This window comes from Nematocida displodere, assembly GCF_001642395.1.
Source record: "Nematocida displodere strain JUm2807 chromosome Unknown 3, whole genome shotgun sequence".
Lineage (NCBI taxonomy): Eukaryota > Fungi > Microsporidia > Nematocida > Nematocida displodere.
In genome coordinates this window covers 109249-122053 of record NW_027138158.1, presented here as the reverse complement: position 1 = coordinate 122053, position 12805 = coordinate 109249, and the positions used below count along the sequence as shown (strand labels likewise).

The window sequence follows — 12805 nt, the reverse complement described above, 5'->3', positions numbered from 1 at the left end:
TATTTAAAGGCATCCCGAACACTGGCAAATTTTTATGGAGTCAAAGAAGTTCTATGAGCGCTGTGGGCTAATACTGAAAAACATCCAGGAGAAAAGAGTGGGCATTAAAACAGCCTGCTACAAGACAGCAATGCCTAAAAAGTACATGGCAGTTATTTCGAGCGTTTTAAGAAAAATGGGGGTGCTAGACAGAGTGCTCAATCTGCTGGACAAAGAGCCAAAGTCAAAATGGACATGCATGGTGCTGTGCTACGAAATCCTTTACGGAAACCACCGAGAATCGGTTTCATTCAACAAAAAAATGGTCAAACAGGTGAAAGAGGCCTACCAGTCCCTAGGCATCAAAGAAACAGAGAAGGAAATTGTCCACGAAACCACATATCTCCGGCTAAACACGCTGAAAGCAGACGAAACAAGCATTTCATCCCTTTCGTTGGACAAAACCATCATTCCACACGTCTACAAAGTGCTGGAGCGTGTCAATTGGTCCAAGCTTAAATGCTACCAGAACGGGCACGTCTTCATCCAGAACCTTTCGAGCTGTATGCCAGCACACGTCCTCAACCCCCCAAAAGACGCCGTGGTCATTGATGCGTGCGCTGCACCCGGGAACAAAACCACCCACCTAGCCATGATAATGGGCGGGGAGGGGCAGATATACGCGATTGAGAAGAGCTTGGAGCGATTTAAGATTCTCAGAGAAATGGTTGAAAAATCAGGTGCTACCAACATTGTAACGATTAATGACGACTTTTTAGCCATTGACAGAAGCAATGACCGGTCCATTCTTTCAGCCACCCACATTCTTGTAGATCCTTCCTGCACCGGCTCAGGCATACACCCGGACGAAGAAAAAGACTATGCCCGGCTCACCAACTTAACGGCTTTTCAAATCAAAGCGCTCACTAAGGCGCTTAAGTTCCCAAAGGTGCAGAGGGTCGTTTACTCCACCTGCTCCCTCTACGAGGAAGAGAACGAGTCGGTAGTCTTCCACGCCCTCAAGGCCAGCCCAGAGTTTGAGGTGGAGCACATCCTCCCAGACTGGCCCAAGCGCGGGGTGGCAGGGTACGACTTTGCCGACCAGGTAGTTCGGTGTGATAGCGACACTGACACCCAAGGCTTCTTCCTAGCCTGTCTCGTGCGCAAGTCCAAACACAGCGACAGAAGCACTTCAGCTTCCAAATAGACAAAATAAACTTTATGAGAGGTAAGTATCTAGAGGGAGCAGCGCTGCAAACGCCGCAGCACAGCACAGCACGGCAGCACAACACAACACACCGAACTAACCCGAAAAAAACCGCAGCACCAATCAAATAAGGTTCAGGTACGATGTTTATTGGGTAAAAAAAGCAAGCCATAGGCTAAATAATTGCCGAATTGTTTTTATTTTTATGGACATAATAGAAACGCTTGAAGAGAAGCTTACCTCCATTGAGTCCCGGACAATGATCAAGGAGGCCGTTTCCAGTGCCTTGCGCGAGTCTAACATTGAAAGCGTCCATGCTATTTTAGACATGATAGCAAATACGAAAAAAATAGCTAAAGCAACATCAGCCATCCTCCTAAAAGAAGTGCTAGACATCCTTGAGAGGGAGGGGATAGACAAGCACCAGACCATTAGCGTTCTTGACCGAATGATTGGGTGGAGCGAAAAGAACAAAAGAAATCTTCTTAAGCTCGACTTTAAAATGAGAAAGGCAGACACGCTCCTGGCACTGCAGGAGTACAAGCAGTGTCTTTCGCTGATTGCAGAGACGGCCAAAGTCTTAAAACAGGCCGACGACAAAATTGGTCTGGTTAAACTGTACTACCTAGAAAGCAAGGTTTATTACGAGCTAAAAAACCTGCCCCGAGCCAAGTCAGCGCTCACACTCTCGCGGTCTACATCCACGCTTGTCTACTGCCCGCCGTTTCTTCAGGCCAAGATGGATCTTCTCAACGGAATCTACCTTGCAGATGAAAAAGACTACAAAACCTCGACAGCGTATCTTCTTGAGGCATTGGAAGGGTTTTCTTTGAGCCAGAACCAGGAAATGGTTGTTCAGTGCGCAAGGTACCTTTTGCTAATGAGAATCATGGAAAACAAGTCGGGGGAGGCGCGGACTCTTCTCACACACAAGCTTATCAGTCCACACAAAAAAGACAAGTGTCTGCAGATTCTGGGAAGTGTTAACGAGTGTGTTTCCGACCGCAATCTTCGAGAGTGTAACGACATAATCCAAAAAAACCTCCACTTTATCTCCAACGACCAGTTCCTGATGAACCACCTGGTTTATCTCTGTGACACGCTCATTGATTCCAACATTCTGAAGATCATAGAGCCGTACTCAAACATAAGCATTGAGTACATTGGGAAAACCCTAGACTTTGACGTGCCAACCATAGAGAACAGGCTGCGCCGGATGATTTTAGATGAAAGAATCAAAGGAACCATTGACCAGGAAAGTATGTGCATCAACATCACCCAAACATCCAGCCATGGAAAGTGCGGCCAGAGAGAGATGGGAGAAATACTTTCGGTGCTGTCAGAGGCAACTGTAGCTATTTCTCAAAAATAAATGTAACCGTTTTTATTGTATCGGGGATATTGGGACTAGCTATGGCTTTCGGGGTTCTGGGTGGCGAATGGTGACAATGTGTGTTGTTAGTTCAATCTCGTTGATGATAACAAATTGCTGGGACAAAAAAACAGGATCAATTCCAGAAAAGGAAATGCTTCTAAGTTTGTGGTTTTTAGAAAAAGGGTTTTTATCCAGGTATATCGGTTGTGAATGTGCAAAGATGAATCGGAGGCTTGTTAAGACTGGGCAGTGGGCCTGGAGCACAGTTATCATCGTCGACACAGTAGCAGCCGGGATGTCAATCTGCACTTCCGCGTGTACAATCTTCTTTATGCCGGGATTGTTGAGATAGTCAGAAATATGCGCAAGATTGGTAAAAGGGGCCAGATCAATGAGTAAGCTGTCATTGTTGGATGTAAGCGCAGCAATTCCATTGGGCGTGTGGATGTTGATCTGTTCGGGCAGATGGGCTCTTGTAGCCATTTTTAGCCAATTAATGTCTTTGGCGAGAATGGATATGTTCTCTGCCCTGTTATGGTTGGGTGAGAAAAGATCAAATTCAGGTAGCATGGTTTTCGGCAGGTTAAACGCTGCAAAGCTTTTCAACTGGACAAGAGAGGCAATGTCAGTCGAACTAAGCCACAGGGCCTCGTTTTTAAAGTCCACAGTTAGCTCTTCAACCTTGTCAGCAAACAGGCTAACGTCCAGAGGCCTTTTATCAGCATAGTTTAAAATCGTTAGGTTTAGCTTGGGGGAGTCAAAGTAGCCAAGTGTTGTTGTAATGAAAGTGAGGTTCTGGTTGTCAAAGACCACTGTGCCAATAGTGGCCGGGCAATAGCGCGAAGGTTTCGACCGGAACCCAATGGAGACGTAGGTTTCATTGTTGTTTAGATTGTACATCTTAATGTTGCAATCTTTAAAGACAACTGTGGTTAGTTTTGGAACTGTTTTGAGCCAGAAGATAAAGTTTACCAGCTTGTTTGTTGGCTGGTTTTTGTTCTGCTGCTTGACAAAGCTTCTACACACTCTGTAGCTGACTCTGGTGACTGTAATCGTCTCTAAGTTCACAAAATCTTCCAACGTCCCAGGCAGACCAGTAAGGTTCAGGTCTTCCAGCCCAAGCTCTCTGATGTTCTGGTTCATGCTAAGCTCCTGAATAAGGCTGGCAAACACTTTCCCAACCAAAGCCTCGTTCCCGGAAGGGTTCCCACAGATAGTTACTTTGGTAAGGTATGGCAGCTGGAAAAGATTCTGTGGTATTGCTCTTGGGGTGAGGTTTTGAAGGTTTATTCTCAAAGCATACGCCCCAAGACATTTGCTGGTCAGACACTTGGATGAATAGTTTACACTGACTATGTCCACAACGTGTTTCGCCATAAATGTGGCTAGAGTATCATCTGGAAAGTTGCTAAGCAGGGTATTTTGAGCCACCCAAATCTTGTTTGTGGGCGCGTCCATTGGCTCGTCACCGTCCTCCTCGCTAGAGGATCCTCCAAGGCCTGCTAGGGCCAGAAACAGGATCGCACTAAAGACCGTCACTAGTTTGATCATTTTCTTGAAAAGTTTTAAGACCAAGAAAATCGGACTAGGTAGCGCTCAGCTACCGCTCCACCTCACCCCGAACCCCGGAAACCACACCACCACCAGCCCCCAAACCAGATGTGCGGCCATATGCTCGGGTAAGCACCGGATCCCGTTTCGATCTCCGAAGTTAAGCCCGTGACAGCCTTGATAGTACTGCGAAGGGAGACCGCGTGGGAACACAAGGTGCTGCATTTTTATTCCAAAAGCACACTCAGTATGAAGGCTGAGTCAAAGTGTCCACTGCAGGCTTTCAAGTACTGTCTGGCCAGCGGCCATAGCGAAGGATTTTGGAGCATAGACGCCAGCTCCTCTTTGGTGAGCAGCTCTTTTCTTGCCATTTTTTTTGCATTCTCTTTTAGTTGGTTCCTGGGCATGTTTTCTTCTCGCTGCCTGTCTAAGTACAATAAAAGATGTACCATAATAGGAAAAATTGTCCAAACACACCCAAACGTCACTCTTCAGTACAAATCACGGGAGGTCAGCATCAGAGCCACTTTCCCCAGTGCATTCTCTAAAGGAGAGACCATTAGAGCGTTTGGGGTGCTAAAAAAAGACACGTTTTTTATGGACGCATACGTTGCCCTAGCATCGGGTGATCTTGTTTTTATTGACGCCTTCAAACGGGAAATTAGCGCATTTGTGGTGCATGAATTATTTCTAAACAAATAAAAAATTTACATGAACTACTCTTTAGGGATGGGCCTGCAGAAGGAGGCGTTTAATTTAGGCAGCAGCTACGTCAACAAAGCTATTTCTGGAAGGAAGTTGGATAAAATAAGAAGATACTTCCAAATCGACAATTTTTATCTTCTGCTGAAAATCTTCCTGATACTTTTCCCATTCAGCAGCGGTCTTTGGGTGCAGAGCACCAACAGAGACGTTCCTTCAGTTCCTGTAGGGCATCCGGATCTGTACATTCCGCTCATGTCTGTGATTACCTATATTTTATTCCTGGCCGGTGAAATGGAGATAAAGAATAAGTTTGAGCCTGAAAAGCTGGGAAAGATGGCAACACGTATTTTTATGGTGGACATCCTTGAGATGTTTGTTATAAAGGGGGCTAGCTTCTTTTTTGAGTCGCAGGATGTAGAGATTTTAGAAATTCTTGGGTTTATTGGGTACAAGTACGTGCCCATTCTGGTCATGAAGGTGGCAGGTGCACTGGTCGGGGTGGTGCTTAAGAAGATTATTTCGATCTGTCTCTTCTTTTCCTTTGTTGTTTTCCTTGGGAAGTGTCTCAAAGGCTTCTTGATTTCCGGAGACTCAGTGATGAGCGTAAAAAAGAAGAGAATGTACTTTTTGTTCTTAGTTGTAATTATAGAGGGGCTGGTGTTTATTGGATTGAAATAAATGAGCAGGCATGGGTAGGTGTTTGGGCGCAGAAAAAGCAGAAATCACGATGCTTACCTGAATCTTAATTGATTGGCTTGGGCCATAACCCAACCGCCAACACCGAGCACACCGCCAACACCGAACCCGAACACGCCGAACACCAACCCCGCATGCCCCACTAACCCCGAAGAAACCAATTCGTTGATTTAGCCACTTCTAGAAGCATTGCCGACCCAACCTGATAAATGTGTTTGTTTTCTATTAATTAATGTTGCTGGCTCGTTTGATGAGAGGAGGACTAATGGTTGCACTGAGCGGCGTGGTTAGCTCAAAGCTGTTTACATACTCGAACATGGCGCAGAGGGCTGCCATCGCCAAACTGTGCAAGACCGAGGAGTTTTCCAACATAGTTCTAAAACTTGACGAAAAGTGTCCACTCGGGGTCAACAAAACGCTCCAAAAAAACGGCGTGTCCTGCAACCTGAACAGGCTGGAAGTTGGCACAGATAACTCTCTTGCTAAGTTCCAGAAAGAGGCAGGTGAGAATGTAAGAATCTTCAAAGACAGCATCACCAAAGAAAGATACATTGAAATAGACCTGAGACAAATCATCGAAAGATACACGGGATACGACGGCAGAATCATCTGGGAAAGCATGTACAGAATATCCCAAAAAGAGTCTCTCATGACCCAGCTGCTTAGTGGTGTGCATTGCTCAATTAGCATCCACCTTTGCGCTTTCTACAACGAAAACCCGGCCGGACGCCCTCTGTACATGAACCATGAGCTGATGAGAGAAAGGGTGACACCAAGCCATGTAAAGAATCTTTTATTCACCCTCGACTTCCTTCTTTCCCTGCTTCCTATAGCCACCAACCTAGCTAAATCAGAGGGGTATGGTGACGATTGCAACAAGATGCTTAAAGAGGTAAAAGGCACCATTCCACCAATTGCATACGACTACCAGATCTACGGGAGCACCAAGAGCCTTGTAACCATCTGTGACCTCTGGATAGAAGTTATGTCGTGTGTTGAGTGCTTGAGATGCAAGGTCTGGGGCAAGGTCCAGTTTGAAGGCATGCGGTGTGCGATACTGCTTGTAAAGCACGCGCTGGGGGAGAAAGTGGTGATTGGGCATCAGGACCTTGTTTGCTACGTTAACCTTATCAACCGCCTCTCTACGGGGGTGTCTCTTTACCGACAGTTCCTGGTCGAATCAGAGTTCCAGACACAGGCCAATCCATCCACGTGCGGGGAAGTCTCAGGTAGTTCTTGCAAGCAACTACCCATCCCTGGGAGTTGCCAATCTACTTGGTGACCGCGAAGAAGGATTCTGATTACTTTGGTTGTTAATAAACCCTCTAAGCTCATTTTTGGTGGCGTGGTGGTTTCTTAGGCTGGCCATGCTAGCGTAAATAAAGGTGTCAAAGCAGGATACAGCACCAGTGGCTGTTCTCAGCAGGTTCTGGCACGGTTCATAAAGAAGCCACAAAACGGCGTAGTCCTGGTAATTGGCTTGGTTTTGTTTGACTTTTGATAGCGACTGTGATGGGTAGGCTTTTGGAAAGATCTGGAAGGTGCATATGAATGTTATAAGGGCGGTCTGGTAGGCTTTGGGGTTGTTTGTGACCGTATAACACGAAAAAGCCTGTTCTATCACATCGGAAGCGGGTAGGCTAATGTCTATGGCAGACAGGCAGTGTCTGGCGATGTATAACAGAACCCCTTTGTACCTGCTATTCGTTTTGAACATAGTTGCCCTTTTTTTTACTTGGCTTTGTTTGTGAATCAAGGTGCTCAGTGCAAACTCTGCATACCCAAAGGCTACCACCGCGTCATTGAGCGCTCTTAGCTTGTTGATATGGGCAATGGAGGGCTGCAGCTGGTCCTGGGTGATTAGTTCAAGCAGTTTGGTAACTAAGGTAGCAACAAAGTATCTTAGTTTGGAAATAATTACAATCTTTGCTAGGGTTTTTGGAAGGCCCTGAAAGGCCCATGGGTGCAGACAGTCACCGTCATAGTGCGTTATTAGGTTTTTTTTTTCTGGGTTTAAGTACTTGCCATGGCTCAACAAAAGAAGGTTGCAGACTGGTTTCAGGTGCTGTTCCATGCTATGCTGAGTAAATAGCTGTGGTGTTAGGTTTAAGATCATGCAAACCTCACCGAAAACTTTTTTGATGCTTGGTTTTTTTTTCTTGTGTATTTGTATCAGGATGATATCAATTTCATGTAAAATCTTTTCCAATTGATTGATTTTGTTTAACAAAATTATCATCTCTGTAGGCAGATTGGAAGTGCCTGGGTGGGTTGCGTTCAGCATGCGAGCCTCCCACTCCCTTTTGTAGTTCGGGTACATCTTTTCGGGGTCTAGCCTGTTAAAGAGCCACCCGATTTCTTTGTCTCTTTTATTGAGCACAAGCTCTCTGGTGCTAGCGCTTAAATCATTTTCTAGTTTCTTAATGACCTGGGCTGTTTCTTGTGTTAGTGGGGGTGTGTTTTCCCTTCTATTGGTCGTAAGCGCCTCGTTAACAATGCGATTGTGGAGGCTAAACAGTTTGGTGTAGAGAGGATCGTCGTCGAGGGTGATGGGTTGGTGGCTCTTTGGACTCGTTTCAGAGAGAACTGCCTCGATGAGCTCCAGCGCTATGTGGCAATTAGCCTTTGTTTGATACACGTCAACATGGATGTTGGATTTACACGCGTTAGAGCCACCAGCACACTTTAAAATCCACCTATTTACCTCTTCAATGTATGCGGCCAGACTATCCCGGAGGTTTTCAATGCTGGTGGATGCTTTGTTTTTAATTGTGGGCTTAAGCCTGGCCAGTGCCTGTAATATACCGGTGCTTGGGGGGTGCAGATTATCGATAATCTCTAAATCTTGAAACACTCCCACAATATAATCCTGCTGTGTTATAACGCTACTATTCCGGCGGGAAGAAAGAACGTTGCCGGCCAAGAGGCATAGTACTCCTCCAATCGTTGCAAATGTGATGACCTTCATATATGGTTTATAGAAAAAAAAAGAGAAATTTATAAGGCGGTTTCCTTTTTAGGTAATGTTGGATAGTAAAAGATTTCTCTTTATTATAGACAACGCTAGCGCAGAGGCAGATAAACCGGCTGAACACAACCAGACATTCCCTACTCAAGCAAGTGGAGGTTTTTCTTGTAGTTGCGAATCGTTTCTTCGTTGACCAGGTTTTTGTCCAGAATCTTGCTAACCGTTGTCGCAAAGTATTTTCTGTTGTCAGGGGCGTATGCCAGAAGGTTGGTTGCTAGCTTTACATACATGAAGGCGTCTTTGCTGTTGCCTAGTACTTGGAGACCTTTGAGGAACATAAAATCAAACTCCATCCCTTTCGCAATAAAATACTTGTAACAGTCCAGAATGGGAAACTTTTCCTTGCTCTCGGCCACCCACTCGCTCAGGATAGCCTCCAGGTTGGATGAGGTTTCTTTGAAGCACGGGGAGGAAAGAGTAAGCACCTGTTTCTCAAGATCCTCAATTGCCTTGATGACTGTTGCACTCTCGCCCAAACCTTCAATTTTCTTTTTTACACCCTCAACTGAAATATTGCCATATACGGTAAATTGTGACACATCCTTTTTTTTCTGTTGCTTAAAGTTTTTATCAAGAAACTCCACTATTTCTGAAATGTACTCCGTACTAATCGAGTGCTTTTCCACAAAGTCTTTAGCGACCTCTTCGTAGGCATCTGTCTTGTTAAAAGAAAGAGTGAACGTTTTTTCTGCAAGGGTGATGTCGATGGTGTGGTCCTTCTTCTCCTCCTTTATTACATCCCCGAAAATCTCCCAAGTGTCGCCTTTCTTCTCGTAAACAATGCCTTTGACCACCTTGTAGTTGGGAGAGCCGGGGCTGGCGGTGGCTGGAGTTTCCGACTCTGCTTTTTTCCGGGCTAGCTCGGTCAGGTACGCCTCCTGGAGACCCTGGAGCTCTTCGCGCGCCTCAGCACGTGGAGACCCCCCGAACACAAAGACTCGGCCGTCGGAGCCGCATACATAGACCCTTTCTTCGTGCGGTAGGCTGTTCCAGCACGAGAGGACAGGTACGCCAAGCGTGCAGTCAATCTCCAGTGCCTGGCTCAAAACCCGAACGCTCCCCTCGTCCGAAGACACAACATACTGCGCATACTTCTCCCAGGCCCGGATCCTGAAGCTAATGCTGTCAAGATCAACGGTTTTAATCACCCGACCTGAAAAGTCGCAGATAATAACACACCCTGTATTTGAAAGAGTGATGATTCGGTCTTTTTCCACAAGCATGTCCCTGATACACATTTTGTGAATGGCCAGGCCCTTAGACACCTCGTACCTCTTCCCCTCCCGCTCAAAGTAGACCAGTCGCCCGTCCGTACACCCAGCAACCAGGGTTTCTCTTCCATTTGGAAGTATTTCAGCAACCCAGAGACCTTTGTCAATGGTAACCACCTCCACGCTCTTCTCTGTGATGATACAGATCACACCGTCCCACGACGCACTGACCACCGTGTTTTCAAAGGCCCTGAGCGAACAAACGTTGCTTTTGTGGTGGTTTAAGGTCTTTACCTGCATAACATGGGCTTTAACGCCCTCCTCTGTCTTCTCCATCCCAACACTCCATACCACCACGCGGCCGTCCTGGAGGCCGGTGTAGATGCACTCTCCCAGGCAGAGCACACTATTTACAAAACACCCAAGGTCCTCTGAAACGTATATCTCTGTAAGATCTGAAAGTTGGTGAATGCGTAGTTTCTTGTCCCTTCCAACACTCACCAAACACTCCCCGTACACTGCGCAGTCTTTAACATCTGCCTCCTGTAGTTTTTTAATAAACTCTATTTCAACCATCCAAATAAAAAATTCTAGCACTTTAAATTAATGGCAGACACAAAGGAGAGCAGTAATGTCATCATCCAAAGACTGCTAACGGTGCGAGATAGTGCATTTAGCCACCTTCTAATGACGTCATTACATGTTGTTTTGATGAAATTTGAAGACCACTGGGTAAAAAACCCAATTGAAGGGTCTGTCTACGTGTATAAAAGAACAGACATTCCAACCACCGCAATTACCATCCTTAACCGCAAGAGTCCCTGTGACTTTCAGATGTTTTTGGATGGGGCTGTTGTTGACATAGAGAGTCACGACCGCTTTATTGTCATCAAGCGGGCTGTATCCTCAAAGGAGATAGAGATTTTGGGTTTTTGGTTTTATGACAGCCAATCTGCAATTGAAATGTCGTTTATTTTGTTTGACCAGTTAGGCCTACTCAAAAGATCACAGAAACTTTTAACGGTAATTAATCAAGAGAAGAAAGCTTTAAAAGTAAAAACAAAGTCAAAGAAGTAGGTGTACGGGGGTTTATGTGTGTTCGGGTCGGGTCGGGTCAGGTCAGGTCAGGTAGGGTATTAAAACATACACCCGTACACATACCCAGACCCAGACCCAGACCCATACCCGTACCCATACCCGTACTAGGCATCTATCTGAAGTTTTCCTTTGCTCCAGTCAGAGGCAAGTGTTTCTTCTCCCTGTTCATTAAATATCACGGGCCAAAACTCTTTGCAGGCCCCAAGTATATCACTTCGCTTGAAACGGTGCTGAAGCATCACCAGCCCTTGAATCCTGGCATAGGTTATGTCTCCTTTCTTCTCGCTGTTAAAATTCTTCCATTTCTTTCCTTTTATGGCATCAAGGAACAGAGGAATGTACCTGCATTCTCTAAAGTTGATGAATGCGTAGCCATTGTTGCACTTGCTTTTAAAATCCATTCTTAGATAGACAAAGTCAAAGGAGTTGTAGGAAATGGAGGCAAGAAGGGTTACCAGCTGCCTGGTGGTTAGCTTATTTGGAATGTTCTTGATCATGCAGGTGGTTCGGGTGTCTATCCCCCTAATTATCTTATCTTTGTCAATCGTGTATGGGGAATACTCAAAGAAAGTGGGGTAAAACGAAGGAGCTACCCTGACAATGGTGTTTAGCTCAGCAAAGGCTTTGTTAACGTCTAGAAGCGTGCCAATGGGTGGCTGTTGTATGAAGGGATGGGCCTCACAGAGGCACTGCTGCATGTTTAGCTCTTCATCGGCATAAATCATGACTTTTTCTGAGGTATCTTCGTTTACAAGCATGTGCTGTATACCGTTTACGTATTTAAACCCTCTAAATGTCCACTTGACACCTGAAACCTCATCTGCCTCGTGCACTCTTCCCAGACCACAAATGAAGCAGGTGCCAACCTCAATGCACCCCAGGGAAAGCTTTTCCTTCAATGGGTACCTTTTATCGATTCGATCTTTCTTCATAGTTTAACTTTTCCATTCGTATTTAATCTCGTGAACTCTAAATAATTATTGATTGGGCTCGGGGAATAGAGCATCTGGTGGACGGATGGATGAGGATGGGCGTGTGGGGGCGGGTAGGGGTCTAAGCGAAGGATTGGGTTTGTGGTCGGGGGGGTATTTATCTTGTCTGTGGAGGGGTGCACATACGTCCTTGATACCTTAGATCTAAAAACCACTTTGGCCCTGAACCTTATTTGATTAACCCGGGTTTTTCGGGTTTTGCGAGAGGGGTTCAAGTGTTCGGGTTTTTCGGGGTTCGGGGTTTTCGAAAGGTTCAAGTGTTCGGGTTTTTCGAAAGGTTCGAGGGGTTGGGGCTCGAGGGGCTGGCAAAGTCAAAAGACAAACTTGGTCTTGCAGTGCCTGCAAATGGGTATAAATTTACAATAGAGCCCCAGACAGATCGGGCAGAGGTAGCCTTTTTCAATGGTTGTTTGGTGGCAGATGCACGTTTTTGCCGTGCTTTCATATCTTTTGGAAAGGTTTGGGTTGAGAGAAATGGTGGAGATAAGGTACTCTAGGAGTGACGTCTCTGAGTTGCTGATCGAGTGGACGGTGCCCTTCATGATGCTGCTTATTTCTGCCAGCACGCTATCTTTGGCAATGATGCAATCGACAGAAACATTGAGCTTTTTTGCTGTGAACGCACACTTGATGAAGTTTGAGGGGGCCTCGGGTGAAGAAAAAAGCAGAACACCATCTGTGGACTGCTTCTGCCTTGCTTTGGAGAGGAGTAGCAGCGCATAGCCAAAGTCTTTGGAAAAGTTTGCTTTGGCTTCTGAATTAAACACCGCCTCTAGCCGGGAGGGAAGACTCTCCTCTATCTCGGTGCTTGAATCGTAGCACACTTTTAGGTTCTGCAAAAGAACAATTCGATGACTCTGTGAGATTCGGGTGAAAATTCTGATAAAAATCAGCAAGTCGTTAAGAATCGCTGCACTTGCTGGGAAGGCGCTTGAGACAACTAGCACCAAGAGCATGAAAAAT

General features: G+C 45.8%; 11 protein-coding genes across 11 annotated transcripts; 6 read left to right on the top strand and 5 right to left on the bottom strand.

Annotated features, from left to right (window-relative positions):
- Positions 1-34: 34 nt before the first annotated feature.
- Positions 35-1186, top strand: NEDG_01012 (putative methyltransferase; the record flags this gene model as incomplete). Its single annotated transcript, XM_067688430.1, has 1 exon — positions 35-1186. One exon carries the CDS (start codon positions 35-37, stop codon positions 1184-1186), a length of 1152 nt encoding a protein of 383 aa, XP_067543618.1.
- Positions 1187-1391: 205 nt separating this feature from the next.
- NEDG_01011 (26S proteasome regulatory subunit N6) lies at positions 1392-2558 on the top strand (the record flags this gene model as incomplete). The annotated part of the gene is made up of 1 exon (XM_067688429.1): positions 1392-2558. The coding sequence occupies one exon, from the start codon at positions 1392-1394 to the stop codon at positions 2556-2558; it is 1167 nt and encodes a 388-aa protein (XP_067543617.1).
- Positions 2559-2597: 39 nt separating this feature from the next.
- Positions 2598-4112, bottom strand: NEDG_01010 (uncharacterized protein; the record flags this gene model as incomplete). The annotated part of the gene is made up of 1 exon (XM_067688428.1): positions 2598-4112. The coding sequence occupies one exon, from the start codon at positions 4110-4112 to the stop codon at positions 2598-2600; it is 1515 nt and encodes a 504-aa protein (XP_067543616.1).
- A 405-nt stretch (positions 4113-4517) lies between these two features.
- Positions 4518-4814, top strand: NEDG_01009 (uncharacterized protein; the record flags this gene model as incomplete). The annotated part of the gene is made up of 1 exon (XM_067688427.1): positions 4518-4814. One exon carries the CDS (start codon positions 4518-4520, stop codon positions 4812-4814), a length of 297 nt encoding a protein of 98 aa, XP_067543615.1.
- A 9-nt stretch (positions 4815-4823) lies between these two features.
- NEDG_01008 (uncharacterized protein) lies at positions 4824-5495 on the top strand (the record flags this gene model as incomplete). Its single annotated transcript, XM_067688426.1, has 1 exon — positions 4824-5495. One exon carries the CDS (start codon positions 4824-4826, stop codon positions 5493-5495), a length of 672 nt encoding a protein of 223 aa, XP_067543614.1.
- A 250-nt stretch (positions 5496-5745) lies between these two features.
- On the top strand, positions 5746-6795 carry NEDG_01007 (ERO1-like protein alpha; the record flags this gene model as incomplete). The annotated part of the gene is made up of 1 exon (XM_067688425.1): positions 5746-6795. One exon carries the CDS (start codon positions 5746-5748, stop codon positions 6793-6795), a length of 1050 nt encoding a protein of 349 aa, XP_067543613.1.
- Positions 6760-8481, bottom strand: NEDG_01006 (uncharacterized protein; the record flags this gene model as incomplete). Its single annotated transcript, XM_067688424.1, has 1 exon — positions 6760-8481. The coding sequence occupies one exon, from the start codon at positions 8479-8481 to the stop codon at positions 6760-6762; it is 1722 nt and encodes a 573-aa protein (XP_067543612.1).
- Positions 8482-8621: 140 nt separating this feature from the next.
- Positions 8622-10328, bottom strand: NEDG_01005 (phospholipase A-2-activating protein; the record flags this gene model as incomplete). The annotated part of the gene is made up of 1 exon (XM_067688423.1): positions 8622-10328. One exon carries the CDS (start codon positions 10326-10328, stop codon positions 8622-8624), a length of 1707 nt encoding a protein of 568 aa, XP_067543611.1.
- Positions 10329-10358: 30 nt separating this feature from the next.
- NEDG_01004 (uncharacterized protein) lies at positions 10359-10829 on the top strand (the record flags this gene model as incomplete). The annotated part of the gene is made up of 1 exon (XM_067688422.1): positions 10359-10829. The coding sequence occupies one exon, from the start codon at positions 10359-10361 to the stop codon at positions 10827-10829; it is 471 nt and encodes a 156-aa protein (XP_067543610.1).
- A 125-nt stretch (positions 10830-10954) lies between these two features.
- Positions 10955-11782, bottom strand: NEDG_01003 (uncharacterized protein; the record flags this gene model as incomplete). Its single annotated transcript, XM_067688421.1, has 1 exon — positions 10955-11782. One exon carries the CDS (start codon positions 11780-11782, stop codon positions 10955-10957), a length of 828 nt encoding a protein of 275 aa, XP_067543609.1.
- Positions 11783-12153: 371 nt separating this feature from the next.
- Positions 12154-12798, bottom strand: NEDG_01002 (transcription initiation factor TFIIH subunit 3; the record flags this gene model as incomplete). Its single annotated transcript, XM_067688420.1, has 1 exon — positions 12154-12798. The coding sequence occupies one exon, from the start codon at positions 12796-12798 to the stop codon at positions 12154-12156; it is 645 nt and encodes a 214-aa protein (XP_067543608.1).
- Between the last annotated feature and the right edge of the window lie 7 nt (positions 12799-12805).